Source organism: Ceratotherium simum, chromosome 29, assembly GCF_057802395.1.
Source record: "Ceratotherium simum simum isolate JZ-2026a chromosome 29, ASM5780239v1, whole genome shotgun sequence".
In the NCBI taxonomy this organism is placed as follows: domain Eukaryota; kingdom Metazoa; phylum Chordata; class Mammalia; order Perissodactyla; family Rhinocerotidae; genus Ceratotherium; species Ceratotherium simum.
In genome coordinates this window covers 412922-438610 of record NC_141928.1, presented here as the reverse complement: position 1 = coordinate 438610, position 25689 = coordinate 412922, and the positions used below count along the sequence as shown (strand labels likewise).

The 25689-nt window shown below is 43.0% G+C and overlaps 1 protein-coding gene across 3 annotated transcripts in view; it reads left to right on the top strand.

Moving 5' to 3' along the window:
* The window catches only part of EHMT1 (euchromatic histone lysine methyltransferase 1), a 198887-nt gene that overhangs the window by 20099 nt on the left and 153099 nt on the right, over positions 1-25689 (top strand). Inside the window, exon 1 of one of the 3 annotated variants that reach the window (XM_087418680.1) lies at positions 15300-15374. The exons of 1 other annotated variant lie outside the window; for it this stretch is intronic. Coding sequence is in view for 1 of the 2 variants with exons in the window: in XM_087418682.1 (XP_087274808.1) it covers positions 23998-24033 (36 nt within the window). In the remaining variant the exon portion in view is untranslated. Of the gene's footprint in view, positions 1-15299; positions 15375-23825; positions 24034-25689 lie in introns of those variants that run through there. One more of the 3 variants, XM_087418682.1, reaches the window with a different exon arrangement.

Below are 25689 nucleotides of genomic sequence, written 5' to 3'. Positions count from 1 at the left end.
CATTCTGTAGGTTGTCTTTTCACTTTTTTGATAGTGTTCTTTGAAGTGCAAATGTTTTTAATTTTGATGAAGTCCAATTTATCTGTTTTTTTCTTTTGTTGCTTGTGCTTTTGGTGTCATATCTAAGAGTCCATCGCCAAATCCAATGTCATGAAGATACCCTGTGTTTTCTTCTAAAAATTTTATAGTTTTAGCTCTTATATTTTGGTCTATGATCTATTTGACTTAATTTTTGTATATGGTGTGAGATAGGGGTCCAACTTTATTCTTTTGCATGTGGAAATCTAGTTGTTCCAGCACCATTGGTTGAAAAGACTGTTCTTTCCCCTGGAGTTATCGTCATACCTTTGTTGTAAATCATCAGTCAGTCGATCCTAGATGTTAGGACTCATTTCTAGACTCAGTTCCAGTACTTCTTTTCCTTTTTGCTGAGGAAGATTCACCCTGAGCTAACATCAGTTCCAGTACATTGACTTACATGTGTGTCCTTGTGCCAGTACCACACTATCTTGAATACTGTAGCTTTGTAGTAAGTTTCAAAATTGGGGAGTGTGAGTTCACCAATTTTGTTTTGCTCTTCTGGGTCCCTTGCAATTCCATGTGAATTTTAGGATTAGCTTGTCCATAGCTGCAAAAAAGCCTTTTAGGATCTTGATAGGGATTGCATTGAATTTGTAGATTCCTTTGGGGAGTATTACCGTCTTAAAGACATGAAGTCCTCTGATCCATGAGCATGGGATGTCTTTCCATTGTTTTAGGTCTTCTCTAATTTCTTTCAATGTCTTTTTTTCTTCATCAGTTTAGCTAAAGTTTTGTGAATTCTGTTATCTCTTCAAAGCATCAGCTTTTGTTGATATGCTCTGTTTTTCTCTTCTCTTTCATTTACTTCTACTCTAATCTTGATTAATTCTTCTGCTTGCTTTGGGGTTAGTTTGCACTTTCTGAAATCAGTTTTTTGCATGTAGTTTGAGGTGTGGGGATCAAGATTCGTTATCTTCTATATGAATCTGCACTTGAACCAGCATCGTTTACCAGAAAGGCCATCCTTTACCCACTGCACTTCAGTGTCAGTTTTGCCCTAAGTGAGAAAACCACATACGTGAGGCTCTAGAAGACTGGTTTTTCGTAGTAACTCCTTAATGTCTCTTGCTGTTAGCATTGATCAACAGGTGGAAATTACTACATAGGGGCCGGCCCCGTGGCTTAGCGGTGAAGTGCATGCGCTCCGCTACTGGCGGCCTGGGTTCGGATCCAGGGCGCGCACCGACGCACCGCTTCTCCGGCCATGCTGAGGCTGCGTCCCACATACAGCAACTAGAAGGATGTGCAACTATGACATACAGCTATCTACTGGGGCTTTGGGGAAAAAAAAAAAGGAGGAGAATTGGCAACAGATGTTAGCTCAGAGCCGGTCTTCTTCAGCAAAAAGAGGAGGATTAGCATGGATGTTAGCTCAGGGCTGATCTTCCTCACAAAGAAATAAATAAATAAAAGTCAGAAGCAGTTAAATTCAAACTTCCTACCCATAAACTGTTTTAGCGTCAAACCAGGGATGGTAGGAGGAGGCATGATCGTTCCTGAGCGTACTGGTGACGTGTCACCTCACAGAAGTGCACTCAGTCCAGTCTGTGGAGCGAGCAGGTTGCCCCATGGGCACTGGAGTCTTCTGCCTCCCCTCGCACAGCATGTTCCTGGGCAAATCAGGCAGCTCAACAGGAAGCATATAGCCCTTACTGCTTGTTCTTTCTCTTCTCTAATTTCTGTCTCCGTTTTTTTGTCTATCTGCTGTAAACTGTTTGGTCATCATGCAAGGCAATGCCTAGTACTTAGTGTGGTGGAGATGCAGGTTAGATACAGGTGGCCTTGTTCCTCGTTCTTCATGTTTCCAGTTTGTTTTTTATTAACAGTTAAAAGATCATTTAATTTTGCTTTTTAACATTTGTATGTGTATGACAGGAACAGGTGGGCTGCTAGCCTCCTTCTTATCTCTGTCCCCTCTCCCTTGCTCCCCTCTGTGGCAGAGGTTTCTGCTGAGTGCCTACTTTGGGAAGTTGGCCTGGGTCTCACTCTCAAGGTACCCAGTCTGGCAATGGATGCAGTTGTGTCTTTAGGGAAGCTGTTGGACTTTCTCATGTGCTTGGCATTTGTTGTCTGCATATGTGGGGCAGTAAGACAGGACAGCCGTGACTGTGGTGTGTGGGCAGAGGCCCCTCAGAAATCCCTATTTGAGGATAATGCCCGGGGCCGGCCCTGTGGCATAGCGGTTAAGTGCGCGCGCTCTGCTGCTGGCGGCCCGGGTTCGGATCCCGGGCTCGCACTGACGCACCGCTTGTCAGGCCATGCTGTGGCTGCGTCCCATATAAAGCAGAGGAAGATGGGCATGGATGTTAGCCCAGGGCCAGTCTTCCTCAGCAGAAAAAGAGGAGGATTGGCATCGACTGTTAGCTCAGGGCTGATCTTCCTCACAAAGAAAAAAAGAAAAAGAAAAGAGGATAATGCCCACCCTTGTGGCCATTCTTCTGTTTTGTTCTGTTTGTACTGCTTTATAGACTGACTTTCTCCCTGGTCTCAAGTTCAAACTTCTCTCCTCCAGGTGTGCAGAACTTTCTTTTAGTTTTGTCCGTTACCCTTAAGCATGCTGAACTGAGATTTGGGGCAGCCTCCCCTTCCTGGTTCAGATCTCTGGGACCAAGGTGCGTGAGTCAGTTTGGTACCACCTGTGTGCACTGGCACCTTAGGGTGGAGCCGCACAGCAGGTGTTCCAGAAGGGTCGAGTGGCAGGAATCACATGCATTGTCATGCTGCCCAGAGGTGCTGGACGCTGGGGCAGAAGGCTTCGGTCTGTCTGGGGGGTGAGCGAGGACTTCCCCAAGAGATGCTGTTTGGGTAGGACCTGAAAGAATACACGCATTTGCTGGGCAGAGAACTAAGGTGTTTGAGATTTGTGGGGGCCTGGACTGAGGCTGCCTACAGTAAGCAGTGAGAGGGGGCTCCCCTTCCCTGGAAGTGCAGTGAAGGCTGGTGGATCCTAGATGATCCCTGTGTTCTGGTGCTGGGGACCCAACAGGACACAGGAGTAAAGGAAGAGCTCACTTGCTCTCCCACTGCCCAGAGGAAGTCAGGGCCAGCTCTGTCCACCACTGAAGTTTCAAGGGTGGGTCACCAAGAAGGGAGGACAGACGTAGGCTGGCTGGATGTTGTTAACCAAATTCAGCTGCCTAGCCTTGTTTCTTAAGTTGAAATTTGTAACAATAGAATATTGTTTGTCTAGTGTGTGAAATACTTTGTGGCAATGTTGTCATAAGACTCTGTAAGTGACAGAGACTTCATTTGGTAGGCCTTAACTGCTTGGGTTATTTTAAGAAGAGTTGCCTTGTAAGAAAAATTGATTTGTTTTATTTTATGAGCAATTAGTGAATGAGTGCAAACTCTTGGATGGCACAATGGAGTGAGAACTTTGTGGCGTGGATTTTAGAATCAAGATCAGAACTTCTAGAACAGTTCCTACATGTTCCAGAATGTGTTGAGGGAATCATTGCCCCTGTAGGTTATCACGTGTTTTTTCTCGGAACATTGCTTTTGTGTTTGCTCTTCCTTCTTTGCTCTTGTATGATGTTCAGGATTCTTAACACTTTGCAAGAAATGCTACCATCTGTTAGTTCCAGAGAAGACTATGGCTGGGTAGCTTGGTACTTTCAAATGACGCAGAGGCCCTTCTCTAGTTACACGATGCTTTCCTTCCCGGTGGTGGGCGAACTGTGAGCACTTTACCTGTTTTCATTTGTTTACTTGTGACGCAGGCCTTCCAGTCAGGAACTGTTATCCCAGCCTTACAGGTGAGACGGAGGCCAGAGAGGTGACTCACTTGCCCAGGGTTGGTGGTTCATTGGAGAAAGCCGGGTACTGTGGCACAGTGGAGATGTGGTGGACAGAGGGATGGAGCAGGGAGGGGCAGCTGTGTAAGGCCTCAGCTGCCAGAGGGTTTGGGTGGAGGGGTGAACTGCTCCAGCTGCAGTGCAGGGCAAGGGTGGGCACAGAAGGACATTCAGGAGACATTGAGGGAGTCCCAATGAGAGATGGGAGCTTGGACGAGGGTGGGAACAGCTGAGGTGCTAGGGATAGGTCAGACTCTTGACGTGTATGTGCAGGAAGAGCAAAAAGGAGTAGATAAGTGAAAGAAATAAGCACCCGAGGGGCCGGCCCCGTGGCTTAGCGGTTAAGTGCCCACGCTCCGCTACTGGCCGCCTGGGTTCGGATCCCGGGCGCGCACCGACGCACGGCTTCTCTGGCAGTGCTGAGGCTGCGTCCCACATACAGCAACTAGAAGGATGTGCAACTATGACATACAACTATCTACTGGGGCTTTGGGGGGACAACAAAAAGGAGGAGGATTGGCAATAGATGTTAGCTCAGAGCTGGTCTTCCTCAACAAAAAAAGAGGAGGATTAGCATGGGTGTTAGCTCAGGGCTGATCTTCCTCACAAAAAAAAAAAAAAAAAAAGAAATAAGCACCTGGAAGAATAAGATACAGAGTGTGTTTCCATTTCTTAACTCTTGAATTTCTTTTTTTTAAAAAATATTTATTGTGTGTGTGTGTGTGTGTGAGGAACATCAGCCCTGAGCTAACATCCATGCCAATCCTCTTCTTTTTGCTGAGGAAGACTGGCCCTAAGCTAACATCCGTGTCCATCTTCCTCCACTTTATATGGGACGCCGCCACAGCATGGCATGACAAGCGGTGCGTCGGTGCGCGCCCAGGATCCAAACCCGGGCCACCAGCAGTGGAGAGCGCGCACTTAACCACTACACCACGGAGCCGGCCCCTTGAATGTAACAATGTTTTCATGTATAAATCTTGCACTTCTTTTGTTAAATATGTCTCTAAGTATTCTTTTTGATGCTTTTGTAATGAAATTGTTTTCTTAATTTCATTTTTAGGTTGTTCATTGCTAGTGTATAGAAATACAATTGATTTTTGTATATGGGTCTTGTATCTTGCAACCTTGCTAAGTTGTTTATTAGCTGTAATAGTTTTTTTGTGGATTCCTTTGGATTTTCCGTATACTAGATCATGTTGTCTGGGAATAGAGATAGTTTTGCTTCTTCCTTCCAAACCTAGATGCCGTTTATTTCTTTTCCTTGCCTGATTGCTCTAACTGGAACCTCCAGTAAAATGCTGAATAGAAGTGGTGAAAGCGGCCATCTCTGTCTCTTTCCTGACTTTAGGGGAAGGCTTTCCGTCTTTCACCGTTAAGTGTGATGTTAGCCTTGAGTTTTCGTAGATGCCCTTTATCAGGTTGAGGAAGTTCCCTTCTATTCCTAGTTTATTAAGTGTTTTTTATCAGAAAGAGGTATTGGATTTTGTTAAATGCTTTTTCTGCATCTGTTGAGATGATCATATGGTTTTGTCCTTTATTATGTTAATATGGTATAGTACATTGATTTTCATATGTTGAACCAACTCTGCGTTTCTGCAGTAAAACCATTTTGTCATGGTATCTAAATCCTTTTTACATCTTTCTGCATTTGGTTTGCTAATATTTTGTTGAGGTTTTTTTCATCTGTATTCATAAGGGATATCATATTGGTCTGTAGTTTTCTTTTTGTGTGTGTGATTGTGTGGTTGGTGTCTGGGTAATACCAGTTTCATAGGATAAGTTGGGAAGTATATTCTCTTCTATTTTTTGTAAGTGTTTGTGAAGGATTGGTGTTAAATGTTTGGTAGAATTCACCTGTGAAGCCATTTGGTTCTGGGCTTTTCTTTGCTGGAAGTTTTTTGATTATTAATTTAATCTCTTTACTTGTTATAGATGTTCAGATTTTCTGTTTATTCTTGAGTCATTTTGGTGTTTTGTTTCTTTCTAGGAATTTGTTTTTTCATCTAGGGTATCTGCTTTGTTGGCATACAGTTGCTTATAGTATTCCCTTATAATCTTTTTTATTTTTTAGAGAATTGGTAGTAATATTCTCTTTTTCATTCCTGATTTTATTAACTTGAGTCTTCTCTCTTTTTCTTGGTCAGTCTAGCTAAAGGTTCGTGAGTTATGTTGAAGTTTCAAAGAAGTAAGTTTTGATTTTGTTGATATTCTTTGTTTCATTTATTTCCACTCTTTATTTCCTTTCTTTTGCTTGCTTTGGGTTTAGTTTGCTGTTTTTCTAGTTTCTGAAGGTGGAAGCTTAGGATCTTTGTTTGAGTTCTTCTTTTCTGATGTAGTTTAAAGCTATACATTTCCCTCAAAGTGCTTCTTTAGCTGTGTTATGAATTGAATTGTGTCCCCCAAAAAGATATGTTGAAGTCCTGCCCTCCCCCTGACTACTTCAGAATGTGACCTTATTTGGAAATAGGGTCATTGCAGATGAGTTCAGATGAGGTTGTACTTGAGTAGGGTGGGCCCCTAATTCAGTATGATTGGTGTCAGCATAAGAGAGGAGAATGCGTAGTGAGCACAGACATGTAGGGAGGGAAGACAGCGTAAAGAGACACAGGGAGAAGATGGCCATGTGACTGGAGTGATGTGTCTGCAAGCCGGGGATTGCCGGCAAACACCAGAAGCTGGAGAGGCAAGGAAGGAGGCTTCCCTAGAGCCATCAGAGAGAGCCTGACCCATCTGGCACTGTGATTGTGGGCTTCTGGCTTCCAGAACTGTGAGACAATTAATTTCTGTTGTTTTAATTTACGTAGTTTACGGTAGTCTATTACAGCAGCCCTAGAAAACTAAAACAAGCTGCCTCCTATACATTTTGATACGTTTTGTTTTTTTTTCAGTTAAAAGTATTTTCTATTTTCCCTTGTGACTTCTTTGACCCATGGGTTATTTAGAAGTGTGTTGTTAAATTTAAGTATTTAGATATTTCCTAGATTTCCCTGTGTTGTTGATTTTTAGTATACTCCCATGATGGTCAGAGGACATACTTGGTTTAATTTCAGTTTGTTAGATTTCTTTTCGATGACTCAGATTACATTCTGTCCTGAGAGTGTTGGTGAGCACCTGAACAAAATGTGTGCTGTGCAGCGTTAGGTGGCTCTTCCCTGTGTGTCAGAGGGAGGTGGTCTGTGCTGTTGAGTCTTCCTTAACCTTCCTCATTTTCTTCTTTTTGGTTACTCTATCAGTTACTGACAGTAGGGTTTTGGAGTCTTCACTATTATTGTCGAATTTTCTTTTCCTTTCAGTTCTGCCATTATTTGCTTCATGTATTTTGAGGCTCTGTTGTTAGTTGTGCGTATTTATAGTTGTTATGTCTACCTGTTGTTTTGACCCTTTTACCATTATGAAATGTTCCTCTTTCTCTAGTCATATTTCTTTTTTCGTGTGTGAGGAAGATCAGCCCTGAGCTAACATCCATGCTAATACTCCTCTTTTTGCTGAGGAAGACTGGCTCTGAGCTAACATCTATTGCCAGTCCTCCTCCTTTTTTTTCCTCCCCAAAGCCCCAGTAGATAGTTGTATGTCATAGTTGCACATCCTTCTAGTTGCTGTATGTGGGACGCGGCCTCAGCACGGCCGGAGAAGCGGTGCGTCGGTGCACGCCCGGGATCTGAACCCAGGCTGCCAGTAGTGGGGCGTGTGCACTTAACCGCTAAGCCATGGGGCCGGCCCTCTAGTGATATTTCTTGTTGTAAAGTCTGGTTTGTCTAATATCAGTATAGCCACTTCTCTTATGATTTCTCTTTGCATTGCATCTTTTTCTGGCTGTGAATCTCTTTGTCTTTCAGTCTAAGGTGTGTCTCTTCTAGACAACCTGCAGTTGGATCATATTCTTTTATTCATTTAGTCAATCTCTGCTTTTTAATTGGAATATTTAATCCATTTAAATTTAATGTTATTACAGAAAATGTATGATTTACATTGTTAGTTAGGTATTTGTTTTCCATATGTCTTATGTCTTTTTGTTCCTCTGTTCCTCCTTTACTTTCTTCTTTTGTGTTAAATAGATATTTTCTAGTGTACCATTTTAATTCCCTTGTTGTTTGACTGTACTTTTTATTTCTTTGTTTCCCTTGGGATTACCATTTAATATTTTAATTTATAACAGTCTAGTTTGGATTAATACCAGTTTTATTAAAATAGTATGCAAAAAATTTGCTCCTATATAGTTCCATTTCTTTTGTCCTTCTTGTGCTGTTATTGTTGTACAAATTACATCTTTGTACATGGTATGCCCGTCTACATAGATTTACAATTATTGCTTTATGCACTTGTTTTTAAATCATATAAGAGAAAAAAAGAGTTACAACTAAAAATACATTTATGTTGCCTTTTATATTTACCTGTGTGGTGTTTTTTTCTGGTGTTCTTTATCTCTTCATATGGATTTGAGTTACTCTCTAGGGTCCTTTCATTTAGCCTGAAGGACTTGCTTAATATTTCTTGTAGGGTAGGTCTGCCAGCGACAAATTCTCTCTTTTCTTTATCTTGGAATGTTTTAATTTCTCCTTTGTTTGTGAAGATATTTTCGTGTATATAGAATTCTTGGTTGACAGTCTTTTTCTGTCAACACTTTGTGTGTGTCATTCCACTGCCTTCTGGCCTCCATGGTTTCTGATGAGAAATCAGCTGTTAATCTTATTGAGGGTCTCTTGTACATGATAAGTTGTTCTCTTGCTGCATTCAAGATTTTCTGTCTTTGGCTTTTGACGGTTTGATTATGATGTGTCTAGGTAAGGATCTCTTTGAGTTTATCTTACTTGGAGTTTGTTGAGCTTCTTGGAATTTTCTGACTTTTCTCATTGTTGCTTTCCTGTTAGTTGTGAACTTTGTGATGAGTGCTGTGTCTGTAGTGTCAATGTATGTTGTCATCTTTTACCCTAGCTAAAGTGTCTTTCATGATAAACACAGCGCTTTGCCGTCTGAGTCAATAACATAGTAATCCATGGATTAAAGGCACAGCACTTGGCATTTGGAGTCCACTATTCTCTTCTCTTGTTTTTCTGTGACAGGTATGCACTGGTTACAACAACAAGGTCCAGTGCAGTATGGTGATAAGGCAGCACTCGGTGCAGGTCCGTTTGCTTGGCATTGCTGAGCTCTGCCTCAAAGCACGAAAGCACACCACAGACTATGTATGGACAGGTGAGCCTGGCTGTGTGGTGCTGGATGTGTGGATACCGGGACTTGAATTTCAGATCATTTTTACTTGTATTTAAACACTTAAAACTATCCTTAGCTTTCAGGCTGTACAGAAGCAGGTGGTGGGCTGTGATTTGCTGACCTCTGATGGAGATGTCAGAACATTTATTTTGTGTTTTAATTACTAGTTTCTTTATATATATATTTTTTCATTATTATCTCAATGACTAGACTGTAAACTCTCTGAAGGTAGGGCTTTAGCTTTTATTAGTTTCCCAACACCTTGAATATTATCTGGCACATGTGAGGTGATCTATAAATGCTATACAACTTAATATAAAAGGGGAAGGAGCCAGAATTGGCTTATGGATTTTTTTTTTTTTGGTGATGGCCTGGGGTGAATCCTTTTGGAATTAACTGGCTTCCAAGTGCATTTTTCATTCATTTGTTCGTTTTTGTAAAAAACCTTTAATGCCTTCTGTGTGTCAGCTTCCGAACTGGGAGCCAGATGAGAATAAACTTGGTGCCTGTCTTTATGGAGGTCCTTGTGTTCTAGTTTTGAGAAAGACATGCAATTACACAGTTCGATAATTGTTATTAAAAGAAAAGTAAACAAAGTGTTATAGAAGCAGCAAAGAGGAGATGGTTAACCACTTGGGTGGTTAAAGGAAGGCTTCCTGTGTGCCGATTACTGCTGCAGACTGAGACCGCAGCTGTCTTTTGCTCAGGATTCCAAATGGAATCTTGGAGAAAGTTTGGCTTCTGCACATGTGCAGACTGGAGTGAAGAGGTGGCTGCTATCTCCAACAAGCTGGCCACAGCCCCATGTGGTTTTTGAACACTTGAAATGTGGCCACACCAAACTGAGATATGCTGTAAGTGTGAAACGCACACTGGATTTCAGAGACTTATTGAGATATTTTGTATTCTTTTTTTGGTACTAATTATTTTATATTGGTTGCATGTTGAAATGATATATTTTGGACATGTATTGGTTAAATAAAATTTATTAAAATTAATTACTCCTCTTTCTCCTTTTAGAATGTGGCTGCTGGAAAATTTAAAACTACACTTGTGCCTTGTACCGTGTGTCTATTGGACAGTGCTGCCCTACCCTGAAGAGCATTTCTAGTTTGTGTTAACTTTGGACCATCTAGGATGTGAATCCTGTAATCTAGGGGAGAAGATGAGAGATTAATTATCCAGAAAAAGGGCTAAAGAAGAAGAGGACTGAGTGAAAGGCTGGAGGAATGCTCCCGCTTTGTGGATGGGAGGAGTGAGGCTTTAGAAAGACCAGTCAGCAGTTGGAAAGCAGGCTCGCTAGCAGCTGCGCAGCCGTGAGCTTGAGTGTAGGTGCATGGGTGTGGGTCAGAGCCGCTGGGAACCAGAGTAATGTGGGTGTGTGTTGCAGTTCTCTTGTCTTTGTATATGCAGGCCTAGGAGATATGTGTGGGAGGGAGCTCTGGCTTAGTGGGAGCTCTAGGTTTTGGTCCAGCTTTGCCACAGACCTTTTGAGCATAGAGATGGCAGGAGCATCCGAGGTTTTAGCTGCTTTTCAGCTTGAACATTCTGTCATCCTGGCTTTGAAAACATGGGGTATTTGTGTTCACATGCTTCCTTACCTTTCTGTAAATTGAATCCCAGTTACTCACACTGCATTCTACCTTTGCTGTCTCCAGGACCTGCCAGGCCTGACCTTTGAGCTCCTTTTGAGCAGGGTTCTGTCATCCTAGGTGTTGCCAAATCCACTGGGTAGTTCTCAGCCTCCTTCTTACTAGATCTCTCGACAGCATGTGGCATAGTAATTCAAGAAAAAAGGAGTGATTAGTTGTCTTCATTTGGCTTCCAGAACACCCTGCTCTTCTGTTTTTTCCTACCTCGTTGAGCCTTTCTTCTCTGTCTTGTTTGCAGAACCCTCCTCTTGAGCCTGACCTGTAGATACTGAAGTGCCCCAGGGCCCTGTCCTGGTTACCCTGTTCTGTGTGTCCTTACTCTGAACGACCTTAGCCAGTGCTGTGTTGACCTCAGCCTCACCTTTGCTTGGCTTCCGGGTTTGGGGACATATTGATTGCTTGGAGGGCTGATGGGCACTTTCAAGGCAGTGTGAAACCCATCTCTTACTTGACCCCTGAGCTTGCTTCCTGTGGCTGCTTGTCCTGCGGTGACCAGCACCATCTGTGGAATGTGTTCCTCAGAAGATGCCGTTGACTCTACCTGTAGAGTATGTCTTCTGCCCTCCACTGGGGCTGTTCCTGGTCCAAGCCCGCCTCTTCTCCCTGCTTCACAATGGCCCCTCTGCTCTCTGCCCAGGAGGCTGGGCGTCTTCGTAGTGTTTCTGCTCTGCAAGCAGCCTTCCTGTGGCTTCCCAGCTCTTCACCGGGGCCAACAAGGCCTTGGGTGGTGTCTGGCCCTGGGCTAGCTACCATCTTTTCCTGCGACTTCCCCTGTCTTGCTGTGCTCCCCGCCCAGTGGCCTCTTGGCTGTTTTCGGATGAACTGGGCCCTGCACTCCTGCTCCTCTGTCTGGAAGGCTCTTCGCCAGGCCTCCAGGAGTGTCTGTGGACACGCTCTCCTCTCCTGCTTTCTTTTCTTGGCAGCACTCACCCTTTGTATTTGCTGTATACTGGGAAACCAAGTCACTGTGTCTGGTAAAGTTGTGGGTCACCTGGTGCTTGTGAAGACCTGAGGGCTGTCCCTTGGGATTTTGTTCTTGGACTTTGCAGTGACTGTTTTGGCCCTATGAGTCTTTTATTAGAATCTTTGACTGGTTTTGCTTGTTGGTTAGAGGCTGTGTCCTGAAGGCTGTTTGCAGAAATGTGACTAATTGAGAAATTCCCATGCTGACACTTCTGTTATAGTTTCTCAACAGGACTTGATCTGGTTTGTTTGTTGTTAGCTTTTCAACCTTTATGACTTAACTTGCTGAATCTGTTGATTAAAAACAAAGGTAATCTTTTTTCACAGTGAAGCATTTTGTTATCTGCTTTAGCTCTTCTAACAACAAGAAAGTAACTTAAAGTTTTGAATGTAAACTTGGGTAACGAAAAAGCTAAAAATTAAATTGTACGTCATAGTAGTAACTCGAAAGATTTTTTACCAACTTACTTTGAAACATTTCAAACCTTTACAAAATGTCAAAGAATATTCAGTGAGTACTCATACACTTCACCTAGATTCATCAGTTACTTTATTCATGCTTCTCTCTGTGATGTGTTGTTGTTAATATATTAATGAACCGTTAGAGAGTACATTGCAGATGTCATGACCCTTTAGCCCTAAGTTTTTCAGTGTGTGTTCACGTAACCCCAGCACAATAATTACATCCAGGAAATTCAGTATTGATACAATACTGTTAACAATCTATACAATACAGTATATTGTTCAAGTTCAGGTTTCCCCAGTTGTTCCCCGTGTCCTTTATTGACTTGTAAGAAGTCACAGGTAACACGTAGCATTTGATGGCCTGTTCCTTTCATCCTCTGTAGTCTAGAATAGGCCCCCAGCCCCTCTGCCCCTTAAATCTTTTACAACACGGACATTTTTGAAGAGTCCAGGCCATTTGCTCTGTAAAGTGATCTGCAGTCTGGATCTGTCTGCTTTGTTTCCTCTTGATTAGATTCAGGTTAAGCAATTTTGACAAGAATACTATTCAGGTGGTGGTGTGGACTTTTTCATTACATCAGGAGTCACATGTGAGTTTGTCCCAATATTTTTCAGCTGCAGCTTGGTCACTTGGTTAAGATGGTGTCTGCTAGATCTTTCCATTGTGCAGGTGCCTTTACCTATGTATAATTAATCAATAAACTAATTCTGTCATTCCTTCCCATTTATTAGCCGACACTCTTCTGCCTTTTTTTTTATAATTTTATTTATTTATTTATTTATTTTTCTCCCAAAGCCCCAGTAGATAGTTGTATATCATAGTTGCACATCCTACTAGTTGTTGTATGTGGGACGCGGCCTCAGCATGGCCAGAGAAGCAGCGTGTCGGTGCACGCCCGGGATCTGAACCTGGGCCGCCAGCAGCGGAGTGCGTGCACTTAACCGCTAGGCCAGAGGGCCGGCCCGCCATTTTTTCTTTTTGATGCTTTAATTATCCCCAATTTGGCTAATTGGAGTCCTTCAAGCAAGATTTTATGTCTTTTTGACATGTCCTCATTAGTCATTGAGCACCTTCTTGCTTTGTGGAACAACAAAAAAAATGAGACTATTTTGTACAGTTCTTGGCAAATAAATGTGAAAACTTAGATGAAATGGATACGTTCCTAGGAAAATATAACTTGCTAAAATTTAACCTAGTAAAGATAGTATGTTAGATATCTATTACCGTGTAACAAATTCCCTCAAATTTAACGACTTAAAACAACACACATTTATTATCCCACAGTTTCTGTGGTCAGAACCCCAGGCTGGGCCCCCTGGGTCAGGGTCTCTTATTTTATTTTATTTTTTTTTAAAGATTTTATTTATTCATTTTTTTCCCCCCAAAGCCCCAGCAGATAGTTGTACGTCACAGGTTCACATCCTTCTAGTTGCTGTACGTGGGACTCGGCCTCGCGCTGGACGGAGAAGTGGTGCCTTGGGGCGCGCCCGGGATCCGAACCCGGGCCGCCAGCATCAGAGCGCGCGCACTTAACCGCTAAGCCACGGAGCCGGCCACAGGGTCTCTTAAACAAGGCTATAATCAGGATGTCAGTGGGGGCCGCAGTTGTCTCAAAGTTCAGGTGAGGCCAGATCTTCTTCCAAGCTTGCAGTCTATCTTATATATGCATCCTACCCATCCATCCTACCCCTCCTTCCTTCCTCTCCATCCTTCCTCCCCGCCTTTCTTTCTGTCTGTCTTTCTTTCTTGGTGGGGAAGCCCTGGAGGCATCCTACCAAGGTCAGTTGCAGAGTTAGAGTGCTTGTCATTTCCACTAATCTCCAACATTTTATTGGTAGGGCTAAGCAATGTAACAGATGAGAGAACTATTAGAGACAAAAGAATTAGAAAATAAGTAGTAAAACGATTTGCGAGTGAGATAACTATACCTGGAGAAGGTGAGAGTCAATGCTAAAATGCAGACAGTGAGATTGTTCAGTAAAGGAACTGGATGTAAAATTGTCTTGTAAAAGTCAATAATAGCTTTTGTATATACAAAACAGTATCCCCATTTACAACAACAACACAAAAGATTAAAAAAATACTCTGAAATGAGTTTAATAATGTGCAAAACTTATATGATGAATACTGTAAAACACTCCTGAAACAAAAGAGCTGAATCATGGAATGCTTGTTCTTGGGCATCGTAAAGATGTTAGTTCTCCCAAATTAATATAAAAATTTACCTTTATCCTTGTAAAAATACTGAACAGGAATTATTCGTATTCTGCTCTTTTTCTTAATCTCATATTCAGTCAGTCCATCTGAAAATCCTGTTAGCTCTGCCCCCAGAACAACATCTCATTTCTCTCACCACTTGCATCCCAGACCAGAAGTACAACTACGTTACTACCAAAGGAAGACTTCTCTCCCCAGCCAGCAGCAGCTCAGCCAATGAGAAGCGCTGCTGCTTAGCCATTGAGTAATGCTGCAGCTCAGCCAATGAGAAACACCATGGCTCAGCCAATGAGAAGCCGTTGCTGCCCTGGTCTATTTCTCTGGCCCAGTGGACTTTCTTTCAGAACAAACCCTCCCTCTCCCCCTTTTTCTCTATAAAAACAGCTCCCCTCCTTTGTCTGTTGGATTTGCCTCTGGTTCGCCATGCACATCCTGAATTGTAATTCTTTTGGCTACTCCTGGATAAACTCATTTTGAGACTTTTCAGGTCAACAGCATCAATGTCAGTTCAGTATCGTGGTTATGATATTGTTGGTGGAAGAGGGAGAATCCCCCTCTGCCCTTTCCCTTAAGGGTCTTATGGCTGGCCAAATAATTAACAAGACAGGTTAGCAGGAGAAAATAATACCAAGTTTAATAACATGTATACGTGGGAGAAACTCAGAAATGAGCAACTCGTCCCTCTCTCTAAGCTGCTTGCTTAAGTATTGTAGCTAAAGGTGAGGAAGGTTTTGGGGGTGGGTAGTGGTCTGGGACTTCAGAGGGCAAGAAGACAATTCTTTTTAGGGTCGTCTATAGATAATGTGGTCAGGGAGAGAGAGAGTTTTTTGATAAAAGGGGCTTGGTGCCCCTCCCATTGTAACATCTATTTTACATTATCATTACAGCCATCATGATAGAAGATCTGTTCCAGGAAGGAGCCACCATGTCAAATTCCTTAGGCAGTTAGTGGCGGACGTCAAGTGTCCCTCAGAGAAAACAATCAAGGTAAATAGATATATTTCAGGGTGGCCAAATCTTGATCTCCCACAATATTATACTGTAGTTTTGCAATATGTTACCATTGGGGAAAACTGGATATTAGTGAGTTGAATAGCATCCTCCCAAATTCATGTTCATCTGAAACCCCAGAATGTGACCTTAATTTGGACATAGGATCTTTGCTGATGTAATTTATTAAGGATCTGGAGATGAAATCATCCTGGATTTAGGGTGGGTTCTCAGTCCAGTGACTGGTGTCCTTGTAAGAAGAGGAGAGGACAGAGACACAGGAAAGAAGGCCATGCGACAACAGAGGCAGAGATTGGAGCATTGCATCTGTAAAGCAAGAAATGTCAAGGATTGCCGCAGCCATGAGAAGCCAGAAGAGGCAAGGCATGAGTCTTCCCTAGTGACTTCAGAGGAGGCTTGGCCCTACCAACACCTTGATTTTGGACTTCTGGCATCCAGAACTGTGAAAAGATAAGAACAAGTTTACTTTGTTCTGAGCCATCCAGTGTGTGGTGTTTTGTTATGGCAACCCTGGGAAACTAAGACACTGGGCAAAGGGTACCAGGGGCCTCTGTGTTAGTTCTTACTTTGTGTAAATCTGCAGTTGTCTCAATAAGAGGTAACCGTTTGAGGAACTGCGAAAATGTCTTCCACAGCAACTGCACCCTTTTACATTTCCGTCAGCAGTGGATCAGGGTTCCAATTTCTCTATATCATCACCAACACTTGTTATGGCCCATCTTTTTTTTTTTTTTTTAAAGATTTTATTTATTTATTTTTCCCCCAAAGCCCCAGTAGATAGTTGTCTGTCATAGCTGCACATCCTTCTAGTTGCTGTGTGTGGGACGCGGCCTCAGCATGGCCAGAGAAGCGGTGCGTCGGTGCGATCCTGGGATCCGAACCCGGGCCGCCAGCAGCGGAGCGCATACACTTACCCGCTAAGCCACGGGGCCGGCCCCCCATCTTTTGATTATAGTCATCCTAGTGGGTGTGAAGTGCTATCTCATTGTGGTTTTGATTTGCATTTCCCTGATGAGTGATGATGTCAAACATTTTTTCTTGTGCTTGTTGGTCATTTTTATATGTTTGTTGGAGAAATTTCTATTGAGATCCTTTTCCCATTTTTAAATTGGGTTGTCTTCTTATTGAATTGTATGTGTTCTTTATATATTATAGATGCAGGTTCCTTATCAGATATATGACGTTCAAATATTTTTTCCCTTTTTGTGGGTTGTGTTTTCACTTTCTTGATAGTATTCTTTGAAGCACAAACATTTTTAATTTTGATCAAGTCCAGTTTATTTTTCTTTTGTTGCTTATGCTTTTGGTGTCATAGAAAAGACAATTGCCAAATCCTAGGTCATTAAGATTTATGCCTATGTCTTCTTCTAAGAGTTATTTTTTTAGCTCTTATGTTTAGATCTTTGATCCATTTTAAGTTAATTTTTGTATGTGGTGTCAAGTGGGGGTCCAACTTACTTCTTTCGCATGTGGCTGTCCAGTTGTCCTAGCACCATTTGTTGAAAAGATTATTCTTTCACTATTGAGTGGTCTTGATGTGTTTGTTGAAAATCAGTTGACCACAGATATATGAGTTTATTCCTGGACTATCAGTTATGTTCCATTCATCAGATACCTGTCTTTATACCAGTACCACATTGTCTTGATTACCATAACTTTGTAGTAAGTTTTGAAATGAGCAAGTGTGAGTTCTCCAACTTTGTTCTTTTTCAGGATTATTTTGGTTATTCTGAGTCTCTTAAGTTTCCGTATGAATTTTAGAGTGAGCCTGTCAATTTCTACAAAGAAGCCGTGTGAGATTCTGATAGGGATTGTGCTGGGTTTTCTTTTAAATGTAGTTATTGGATGGACACTCAACGGGAGATGTCTTTGTAGTTGCAAAGTGTAGGGAACCTGCTCTGGGTCTGAGCCCACAAGGTGGTCCAGGCTGGGTGGTGGGGCGCATCTGAATTGGATGGTGACCTTGATGGTTCATACAGGCCAGTGGGGGGTAGGGGGCAGAGGCAGGTGTCAGGGACCCTCAGTGCGAGGGAATGCAGCGGGAAGGAATCGGTGTTAATTTTTTTGAGCACTGGGCTGGCAGCCTAGCTCGGGGAGGCTGGTCAAAAAGACCAAAAATTATTACTACCCGTGGACCCAGGAATCTTTATTTCTGGGGCTTTACCTCAAGAGAGGACAGTGCTTTGCATGTATTAGTTGTTCACTTAATATTGTTGAATAGTGAATGGATGAATTCACAGTAATTATCACTTATGAAGATGTTAATAGTGTTTTGTAAAGTAATGATGAATTGAAAAATTACAGATGATCAGTGATAGGAAAATGCTTAAATACTTTATGATACATCAACTTCATGAAATATTATATTGCTGTTAATGTGATAATTGTGAAGACTATGGAGACACAATGGAATGTTTAAGGGAAAAATTATTGATATAGCTCACAATCATGTAAAATGTATACGTACGAAGAGAAACTGGAAGGAAATGAAAATTTTTGAGTTAAGGTGGTGATACTTGTTTTGAAATTTCCCTTTAATATTACTTCCCTAGTAAACAGAGACTGTTGGCTCTGTGCTAATCTGTAGGGAGGTACTCAGACTGGACTTTGCTTTTTGTGACTGCCTTGGGCCCAGGCTGGAATCACACCAGCAGGCAGGGGGAGTAGGAAGGGGCCCTGCTGAGTCTCTGGTCCCTGCTCCCCTGCAGTCTGCACGTCCTCCACCTCCATCCGCTCAGTGAGCAAGTACTGTATGCCTGGGACATAGCAGTGACCCAGATGGACAGGAGCTTGTATCCCAGCAGAGAATGCAGACAAGGAAGAGCAAAGGGAACGGGTGTGGGAAGGCGAGTGCTGTTGCAGTCTTGGGGAGTTGTCAGGGAGGCCTGTGTTTCTGCAGTGGTGTGAGGGTTCAGAGGTCAGGGCTTGACCTCTCTGGGTGAGATGGAAGGTCTGAGGTATATTTGAACAGGGCCGTTGGCTGAAGGGAGCAAGGGTGCAAGCACATGAGATGAAAAGCTGCTATCAGAGACGTGGCTCGGTGAGGTAGTGAAAAAAAAGGTCAGGCTCAGGTCTGCTTTAAAGATGGAACATTCAAGATTTAAAAATAAATTGCATATTCACATAGGAAGTGAGAGAAGTCGAGGATGATGTCTTGAGAAGTGATCAGATTCTAGAAATATTTTGAAGGTAGAGCCAAAAGGATTTGCTAATGGATTTGATGTGGTTTGTGACATGAAAGAGAGAAATCAGATTCTTGAGGTTGTGGGCCAGAGCTTTGGCAGTGGTGGTGAACTGAGAGATGGGGTACACCAAGGAGGAGCAGATTTGGGGGTGATCACGAGTTTGGTGTCGGATATGTTAAGCTTAAGATATCTAATAGTCATCCAAGTGGAGATGATCTTCTCAGGTGGAAGGAGGTCTGAGCTGGAAATACAAATGTGGAAGTCTCTATATTGTCTAGAGGAAATTAAACCAGGAGATGGCACAAGTCACCAAGGAGGGCGTCTAGAGCAGGCTTCTCAGCCTTACACCGTGGTGTCGATGGTGTGGCCCTGGCCATTCTTTGTTGTAGGGTTACCTGTGCAGTGTAGGATGTTTAGCAGCATCCCTGGCTTCTTCCCACTAGATGCCGGTCACTCTCCCCTGAACCTCGTCATGAAAATGAAAAATATCTTGTGGGTGGCAAATTGCCCCTGATTGAGAACCGGATATTGAGGGAGAATAGAGGAATCTGATCCGTTCGCTTGGCTCGATGCAGGTCACACTCGCAGGCTTAGGACCATTGCGGGATTCTGGTTAACTCACTCTCGCTTGTATGGTTCATTCTTTGCCAGGAATCCAGAGGGGTCCTTAAACACTAAAACAAACAAAAACACTCTCAAGTCACTCTCCTCCCTGCAATAAAATCACTGGGGTTATCAGAAAGTGCAGACCCCTGCTCTTCAAGGCCACTGGACTGGCCTGACCCTGGATGTGCAGGCTCCTCCCTGCCTGGCCTGAGCTCTTCCTGTCCTCGTGCTCACAGCATTCTCGTCCAGAGATGCTTTCTCGAGCATCATATCTAACGTGGCTACCCCCTGCTTCTCTGTCCCTTTACCTTGCTTTATTTATCTGAAGTTATCTTTTGTTTTGTCATATTTTTTTGGGATTTTGACATCCTGTCCCCTTCCCTTTAGAATGTTTGCACTTTGAGGACAGGCACTTTATGTGTCTGTCCGCTGTAGCCTCCATGCCTGTCCTGTAGTAGGGACTCACTCTCAAATAGGAGCGAATCTCCTTCTAGACATGCATGTGCATATGTAGACATATATTATGAATTTTACATATAAATGTCAGTACCCAGTACATATATTTTTAACTGGCTTTTTTTCATTCTTCTTATTGTTCTCTAAAAATTGTTTTACTTTTCTGCCATAGGGTTTTACCAAGTTCTAAATACAAAGCATTCTTTTTTTTTTTTTTTTGAGGAAGATTCGCCCTGAGCTAACATCTGTTGCCAGTCTTCCTCTTTTCTCCCCAAAGCCCCAGTACATAGTTGTATATCCTAGTTGTAGGTCTTTCTAATTCTTCTGTGGGGGACGCCACCTCAGCACGGCTTGATGAGTGGTGAGTAGGTCCGTGCCCAGGATCCGAACCTGCAAACCCTGGGCCACCGAAGCAGAACGTGCTAACCGAACCACTGCGCCACCGGGCTGGCCCCACAAAGCATTCTTAATGGTGCTTTTTAGCATTTACAAATTTTTTTTTTATTAGCTGTTTTTTTTTTTGTTTGCTTTATTTATTTATTTATTTTTTGTGAGGGAGGTCAGCCCTGAGCTAACATCCATGCTAATCCTACTCTCTTTGCTAAGGAAGACCGGCTCTGAGCTAACATCTATTGCCAATCCTCCTCCTTTTTTTCTTCCCCAAAGCCCCAGTAGATAGTTGTATGTCATAGTTGCACATCCTTCTAGTCGCTGTATGTGGGACGGGGCCTCAGCATGGCCAGACAAGCGGTGCGTAGGTGCGCGCCCGGGATCCAAACCCGGGCCGCCAGTAGTGGAGCCCGCGCACTTAACCGCTAAGCCACGGGGCCGGCCCTCTACTATGCTTGTTAATTATATAGTTTCATCATAAATCCTGGAAACTGGGAGGATAAGCCACTCCTCTAAGCTCCTCTGCTTCAGAAGCATTCTGGATATTTTTGACCATTTATTCTTCAATATAAACTTTAGAATCATCAAATTTTATGAAAAATGCTGTTGGGTATTAATTGGAATTGCATTGAATCTCTAGATCAATTTGACGAGCATTGAGATCTTCCCAATATTATGCCTTCCTATTCATGAACATAGTATATCTCTCTATTCATTTAGTTTAAAAAAAAAACAAAACTCAATGAAATTGTATTTTTCCTGTAGAGGTCTTGCCATCTTTTGTAGGTTTATTCCTAGATAACTGATGATTCTCTGATGCCACTGTAAATGATATCTTCTCTTTAATTACCATGTCTAATTGTTCACTGTTGGTATTATAGCAAGGCAACTTACTGAAGGTTTCACCTTAGATACAGTCACCTTGCTAAGCTCTACTGTTATTCCTAGTAGTTCGTAGATCATATAATCTGCAAATAACAGTTTTATCTCTTCCTTTTTGATCCTCAAGCTGCAAATTTCTTGTCTAACTGTACTGGTTAGGACTTCCAGTACAGGCCTGAAGGGAGGCAATGCTGGTGGACATCCTTGTTCTTGGTTTTGTTTATTTATTTTTATTATTTTATTAACTTTCCAGTTTGGAATAATTTAAAACTTAGAAAATCTTGCAAAAATAATACATAGAATTTCCATAACATTTTACCACATCTGCTCTGTCATTCTATGTATCTGTCCCTCTGTCTAGTTTGTATTTGCTTTTCACGATCATTCTTGATTTTGAAGGGAATGCTTCCAATATTTCCCCATTTAGGGTGATGTTTACTTTATTAGTTTTTTTAATTTAATTTAATTTTTTATTTTTTTGTGAGGAAGATCGGCCCCTGAGCTAACATCTGCCAATCCTCCTCTTTTTGCTGAGGAAGACTGGCCCTGGGCTAACATCCGTGCCCATCTTCCTCTTCTTTATATGGGATGCTGCCACAGCATGGCTTGCCAAGCGGTGCGTTGGTGCATGCCTGGGATCCGAACCGGCGAACCCCGGGCCGCCGCAGCGGAGTGCGCACACTTAACCGCTTGTGCCACCGTGCCGGCCCCTACTTTATTAGTTTTTTAATACTCTTTATCAGAGTAACTAAAATCCTCTTCTGTTCCTAGTTTTCTCAGTTTTAAAATCATCTTGGATATTGAGTTTTACCACATACTTTTTCTACATCTTTAAAAAACCTATCAATGTGGCGAATTACATTTATGAAATTTTCTAAAGTTAAATCACACTTGCATACCTGAGAACACCCAATAATACCTGGTAGTTTTTCTACACTGTTGAATTCAAGTTGCTAATGTTTTGTTTAGAAGTTTTCATCGATATTTATAATAGAAATTTCCACTCATTTAATTGTCTCCTTCGGATTTATTTTGTTGTTTATTTGTACTTTCTTTAGATGGATTTATTGTTAGCTCATTAATTTAGGGACATTTTTCATGAAGCCGGAGCCCACAGCTTCTGTTTTGATAGTTACTTTGGGCGAAGAGGCAGGGATGATGGGATGGGGAGGCCCTGTAAACTGGTTAGGAATAGCTTATTGTCAAGATCCTAGTTTTGTTGTGGCTGATGGGTTAATGGGTCCTTATTACATAATTAATAAGTGAAGAGAAGCGTGGTCCAGTGGTGACAGTGCATCAAGTACAAAGTGGCATTGGTCACAATTCTTAGTATACCTGAGATCCAAAAGAAGGAAGAAAGAGAAAGAACAAAAGTTAAATAGTGAGACAAGGTGCACTTTGCAGAGTAACTTTCCACCTCCCTTTCTGCTCTTAATCTTACCTACAAAGGTCATGCTATTAATAATTTCTTATAATTCCTTCCAAAAATTTTTATGCACATGCCAGCATCTCTCTGTTCTTACAGGGATCTTACAGACACCCCATTCTGTACCTTACCTTTGGCTTGTCTCCGTGGTTTTCATACAGTAGCACATCAGCTTTCTTACACTTTTTAAGAGCTTTTTAGTATTTCTTTGTAGGGATATAACAATTTCTGTAACTGTTAGGTGGATATTTAGATTGTCTAATCGAGAAAGAAGGCTGAGTGCATGTCCTTGTTAGGTTTGATTTGGAGAACCTTTGCAAGTATCCCTTAGAATAAAGTCAAAGGTAGAATTGCTCTGCCAAGGGGTATGTATGTTTTCAATTTTTATAAATATTGCCAAGTTGCCCCCAAAGAGGTTTCATTAATTTTATTATACCAGCAGCATGTGAGAATTGCCTCTCTAGCCATATTCTCATATTAATCAACTTTAAAATTTTTTGCCAGTCTGATAGGTGGAAAATGGTATCTTTGTTACTTTCTTTTTTTTTGTAGATTTTATTTATTTATTTTTCCCCCAAAGCCCCAGTACATAGTTGTCTGTCATAGCTGCACATCCTTCTAGTTGCTGTATGTGGGACGCAGCCTCAGCATGGCTGGAGGAGTGGTGCCTCGGTGCACACCCGGGATCCGAACCCGGGCCGCCGGCAGCGGAGCGCACGCACTTAACCGCTAAGCCACGGGGCCGGCCCATCTTTGTTACTTTCAATGCATTGTTTTAATAGTGAGTGGTTACATTTATTTTTATTAGCATATGCATTCATTTTCCTTTAGTCTGCCTTTTCTATCCTTTGTTTGTACGTGTGGGGAGAGGGAGCTGGGGCAGGGGCAGGATTGTCTTACGTGCTCTTTGTGAGCTGCAGAGGTTTGTAAATGACCATGGATCTGTTGACCTTGTGTTTTCTACGTTTGAACTTCTAGTCTGGGTCTGAGTTTGCTTTGTTCGTTATTTGCTCTGGGCTGAGTGGAATTTGGGTATTTAAAGAGGAATGACTTGTCATTCATTTTTCTGACTTGTTGTCGATGGTCTTTGACTTGACCCCGATGGTTTATGACTTGACCCCCTTTCCGTGTGGTTCTGGGGTTCAGCCACAGCCTGCAGGCCCAAGTCAACACCAGTGCCCAGCCAAAAAGACAGCAAGTGGGTGGGGGGTTTTCAGAATAGCATTTGTAAAGAAAAGTTAGTATTATTTACTTTCATATAACCTTAAAAATAGGAAATAAATATTGTTTTAATTTTGCAGTTTGTATGAAACCTGAATACAGTATTTTAAAAAGTCCTTTAAAAAAAGGACTTCAAATATTTATTGTTTTGTATTAAGAGCTACAACTTGGACTTGATTGGAGGGCTGGCACAGCTGTAAAAGGATCTCATCCCTTAAGGGGAAGTTTGAGAGTGAGGGGTGGATGGAGATGTTTGGCAGGAGGCCGGCTGCCCTAGCATCTGCTCTGTGCACGTGATCACAGGGTTCGTACCTCGTGGTGAGCTCAGGCACTGAGACCCACCCTGAGACATGCTCACAGTAGGACAGAAGCGCTGCCAGGAGGTGTCTGACGTGCATGGTGAGCTTTAGGTTTGCTTCTCTGTGATTCAGGCATGTGGGCTCTTGACTCTAGAGGCAAAATCTTCAAGGTGAGTTTCTTGTGACAGGGCTGGTAAAATGACTCTTGTTCCTTTAGACTTGACCTTCCGTTCCTTTCCTAGGTTTTTATTTGTTAGTATTTATTTATTTATTTTTGGTGAGGAAGATCAGCCCTGAGCTAACATCCATGCTAATCCTCCTCCTTTTGCTGAGGAAGACCAGCTCTGAGCTAACATCTATTGCCAATCCTCCTCCTTTTTTTTACCCAAGGCCCCACTAGATAGCTGTACGTCATAGTTGCACATCCTTCTAGTTGCTGTATGTGGGACGCGGCCTCAGCGTGGCCGGAGAAGCAGTGCGTCGGTTGCGCGCCCGGGATCCGAACCCGGGCTGCCAGTAGTGGAGTGCACGCACTTAACCGCTAAGCCATGGGCCGGCCCTATTAGTATTTTTTAAACAAAGCTGATCCCAAGAGACCCTAAGAGGAGTGATTTTTTGTGGGTGTGTGAGATGAGCTGTGTTGATGGTTTCTGTAGAAGGATGCTTCACCATTTTTAGGGTGAAGACAATAAATGTACAAACGGTTTCCTTCCGAGAAAACTCAAGTTATTTAAATGTTTGTTAATCCGAGAGTTTCAGGTACACTGTGGGCCCACAGCTCTGGAAGGCTCTCTGCCTGGAACTGCCTCCATTTCATGAAATGGTTGCACTGCCATCATGAAAGGGCCACTGAGCATGCCCGAGGACAGCCCTGTGCAGGCAGAGTTAAGCTACTGTAGTTGCTCTGCAGTGGCCGCAGTCAACAACTGCACTAAGCAAGAGGGAAAATTGGTAGAGGTCCATGCAGGGAACATGGTATTGAACGTTTTTCTTCCCTTAACCCCGTGCTTTCCATGGGTACTCCTAAGCCAGGGTCAGGGCCTAGGAGGTAGGGGGTTATCTATTGTGCTGGTGGGGTGGCCACCTTGTCCACATCTCCCCACCCCACCCCCACTCACTGCAAAATAACCCTGTTTGGATGGCTTGCCACTGGACACGTGTGCTTTCTTGGGAGTGGGGGTGGGAGGTTCCCCCAAAGCTGCGGGTGTTGAAAACCGGGTAAGGCCTGTTCCATATGGGCAGGAAGAAGCTCATAATTTTTCAGTTGTGCTCATGATAAACCAGTAGTTTTTCTCTTGCTCACATGTATATGAGAGCTTATAAAGCTGGAACTTTCTTGCTGACTAATGATGTTTCCTTGTTTTCTCCTTCCCCGCCCCCATAGCAGCCTCCCTGGTGATGGGGAGGGAGGCTGGGAGGGCATGAGTGAGAGAGAGCCTGGGAGGCTGGGGACCAGTCTGGGCTGTGCACAGAGGAGCTGGCCATGTTGCCGTGCAGTTGCTCATTTTCCATGCGGGCTGCAGAAAAAGAAGTCTTGTCAGCCCTAGGCGTGAGACTGGCACTTACCAGTCACCAGGACTGCCCCTTGGAAGGCTGTGCCTTGCCTAACGGGAGCTGTCCGGGGCACGTGTTCATCTTGTGGGGTGGCCCTGTCTGCCTTGGTCATTGGGAGACTCCCATTTATCTTGGAATGACAGAGGAAGGAGGTGGTGGAGAGATGCAGAGAATCAGGGCAGCAGAGCTTCCACTTGGGTTTTCTAAGCAATTCCATAGAAAAGCAAGACAGAGTATAATAGCAAGTGCTAGACATGTCTTGGGGGCAACCT